Source organism: Sinocyclocheilus rhinocerous, unplaced genomic scaffold (genome assembly GCF_001515625.1).
Source record: "Sinocyclocheilus rhinocerous isolate Xijiao unplaced genomic scaffold, SAMN03320098_v1.1 scaffold934, whole genome shotgun sequence".
Lineage (NCBI taxonomy): Eukaryota > Metazoa > Chordata > Actinopteri > Cypriniformes > Cyprinidae > Sinocyclocheilus > Sinocyclocheilus rhinocerous.
The window spans coordinates 967,921-971,097 of record NW_015658752.1 but is presented as its reverse complement, the minus strand read 5'-3'; the positions used below and the strand labels follow the sequence as shown (position 1 = coordinate 971,097).

Below are 3,177 nucleotides of genomic sequence, written 5' to 3'. Positions count from 1 at the left end.
TGCTCTGGACTGGTGATACTCACAAGTAAGGTCAATAGAAACACCGGTAATGATATGTCCGGCCTTACATGTTTGAGCTGAACTCAAGACCCCGAATCGGCAACGACAGGAGACAATAAGCCAGGAAATTTCAGTTTTGACAATATGGGACCTTTAAAAAAAAATACGCCAGGCATTCTAGACAGCTAGACATTATTAGACATTATTTTTAATATTTTAAATTAGCTTTTATTTTTACATTTTTTGAGCAAGTAAGGTAAAAATAAATGCATATTATAAGACAACAAAAGTGTTTTTTGACCTTGCATGCATGTCAACCTGTTGTTGGGGACTCCCAAAACCAAAATATGAACCTTTCATTACCCATAATAGGGGCACTTTAAATGTTTAAGCTTTTATCTGATATTTATATTTTATTTCAGATTCATATTAATTACCCAAAATGATTTTTAATAGTTTAATAGTTTTAGTAAACAATCACACACTGATCCTAGACAGTCTTTTAATGAAGTTTCAAGTTGCAGCAAGTTTTCTTTAATTGATAGTTTGATTTGAATCACTCACATCAATTCAATGCAAATGTGTAAAAGATTGCTTTTACGAATTGACGGCAACAGCAATTACTAAAGACAATATATAAATACAGGTATTGATGATTAAAATCTGAATAAAATTTTTTTTCATACTGTAAATAATTCATTAGTGTAACTGTAGGCTGTTTTCAGTTGCCACTTTGCACATTAATATGTATATAATTTGTTGTCACAGATGTGCATTTAAAGACATTTTACAAAGGCTTTGAATGTGACTTATTCATCATAATTTATTTGATAAGCCCTCTTTGTCTTTCAAACAGCTCTTACCTATCAAAGCGGAGACGCTGCTCTCATCGAGAGTCATTGCTGTCTTGTACCATTTCATGGCCTCCTTCACCCTTCCCAGAAGGACCAGCTGGTAGCCCATCTCTGTGGCCAGTTCAGAGTCGCTCGAGGCCTGTGCAAACGCCCGCTCCACCATCCTGTGAGTGTGCTGAAGGACCTTCTCAGCTCTTCCACACTGCAGAGGGATCAGATATTCACATCAACACATCTATCTGCAGCATCATTTCTTTTATGAAACAACAGCTTATCAAAACATGTTATTTCCTGCTCAGTATGGTTTCACTTGTGAGCATGTCACGTTTATATATAACAGCATGTGGCAAATCCGTCTGGTTTGTGATGTGCAGGATTCTAATCTTCAAGTTCAAATGAATATTAAGTTGTGTGTCCATGGATGAGTATTACCACTCGAGTGAACGCTAAAGACATCCTGTAGAAGAGCTCCGGATTGTTCGGTTCTTGAATGTCCAGATTACTGATCAGATTTGATAGTTGATTTACACACTGAAAAAAGAAGAAAGAAAATGAATGAGAATCCTTAAAGAGAGAGAAATATATATACACAACCATTCAAAAGTTTGAGGTCGGTAAATCTTTTAATGTTTTTGAAATAAGTCTCTTCAGCTCTCCAAGGCTGCATTTATTTGATCGAAAATACAGTAAATACAGTGACATTGTGAAATATTATTACAATTTAAAATGTAAAAATGGGATTTGTGATGCAAATCTGAATTTTCAGCATCATTACTTCAGTCTTCATTGTTACACGATCCTTCAGAAATTATTCTAATATGCTGATTTGCTGCTCATTTCTTATTATTATCAGCGTTGAAAATAGTTGTGCTGCTGCACATTTTTGTGGAAAGCGTGAGAAATCAGGATTCTCTGATGAAAGAAAAATTTTTTTACAGTCATTTTAATGGGATTTAATGTCTCCTTGCTGGATAGAAGTATTAATTTCTTGCAAAATAAATAAATGAACAAATCTTACTTTTGAAGAAGCAAACTTTTGAATGACAGTGTATATATTCACTAATTCATAATCAAATTTATATTCACAAAATATGATTCACAATGACACCACTCAAATTCATAAATGTTGACTGTTTTTACATTTACAAATTAAATGTTGAATCTGAATCGTCAAACATCACCTTATATCAGATTTCGAGACTTTTCTGACCACAATCAAGTGGTTTTGATCACAAACACATCCAAAATATGAAGCAGAACTTCATGAAGGACTTATGCCAGGTTGAAGTCTAATAACTCAACAGGCACAAAATTTAATGCGGTATTCTTGTGACATACACTTTTCATTGTGATCCACAGACTATCTGATCCCATAATGAATGACTTTTCTGGCATTTAATGTGTGTAATGTCACACCTCTCCAACATCTCCTTCCATGCAGAGAGAGTGCAGCGCCAGCATCCTCAGAGCCTCCAGGTTATTTTTATCTCGCTGGAGAAGCCTGAAGTTCAGAAGATGAAATTAAAGTCAAAGTCTGTTGATGTGTAAAACAGATGTTCTGAGATGTCTTTGCATAAAGCATTTTTTCCCTGAATATTTAGATATACGTTTTCAATATCCATTATAAACATTACTTTATTCTGTGATAAACACCACATTATAAACTTTTTAAAAAAGCTTGTTTATTTCAGGGAAACTCAGCTCACAAATATCACCTGCTCTATCAGAATCAGAATGAGCTTTATTGCCAGGTATGTTTACATATAGGAGGAATTTGTTTTAGTGACAGAAGCTCCACAGTGCAACAGAATGACAGTGACAAGACAAGACACAGATAATAAAAGAATAATATACAAAATAGCAAAAACACAATATATACAGTAGGGCTGAACAATTAATCGAATTTCTAATCGCAATTACAATTATGGATGCCACAATTACGTAATCGTTCAAAGCGGCAATTAATCGTTCAAAGTCCACTTATGTTATTCTGCACGCTTAAGATATGTTTTTTTCTTTCTACATGTTATCTTAAGGGTTTTTCCATTGTTTAAGTTTCAGTATAACATTATAATACCATTCATATTTTTACTTTTTTTATCTTTAAAGAAGAAACCAATCCGATGTATAGCTGACATTTGAGGCATAATACTATAGAAAAGCACTAAAGTTTATCAGTTAGTGTTTTCAGCTTGTTTATTTTCATATAAAAATACGGCATGCAGTTGCATCAAACAATGGTATAAACATCATTCAAGTGTAAATTGTGATAATCGTAATTAACAATCGCAATTATGATTTTTGTCATAATCGTGCAACCCTA

General features: G+C 33.6%; 1 protein-coding gene and 1 long non-coding RNA gene across 2 annotated transcripts in view; one reads left to right on the top strand and one right to left on the bottom strand.

The window, feature by feature from the left end:
- The window catches only part of LOC107722913 (tetratricopeptide repeat protein 21B-like), a 30,624-nt gene that overhangs the window by 19,261 nt on the left and 8,186 nt on the right, over positions 1–3,177 (bottom strand). The window contains exons 7-9 of the mRNA XM_016531412.1: positions 2,271–2,355; positions 1,287–1,385; positions 864–1,056 (exon numbers count right to left, since the gene is read on the bottom strand). Coding sequence (XP_016386898.1) covers positions 864–1,056; positions 1,287–1,385; positions 2,271–2,355 — 377 coding nt within the window. The remainder of the gene's footprint in view (positions 1–863; positions 1,057–1,286; positions 1,386–2,270; positions 2,356–3,177) is intronic.
- The window catches only part of LOC107722914 (uncharacterized), a 7,424-nt gene continuing 5,195 nt past the window's right edge, over positions 949–3,177 (top strand). The window contains exons 1-2 of the long non-coding RNA XR_001637863.1: positions 949–1,020; positions 2,296–2,605. This is a non-coding gene — a long non-coding RNA (uncharacterized LOC107722914). The remainder of the gene's footprint in view (positions 1,021–2,295; positions 2,606–3,177) is intronic.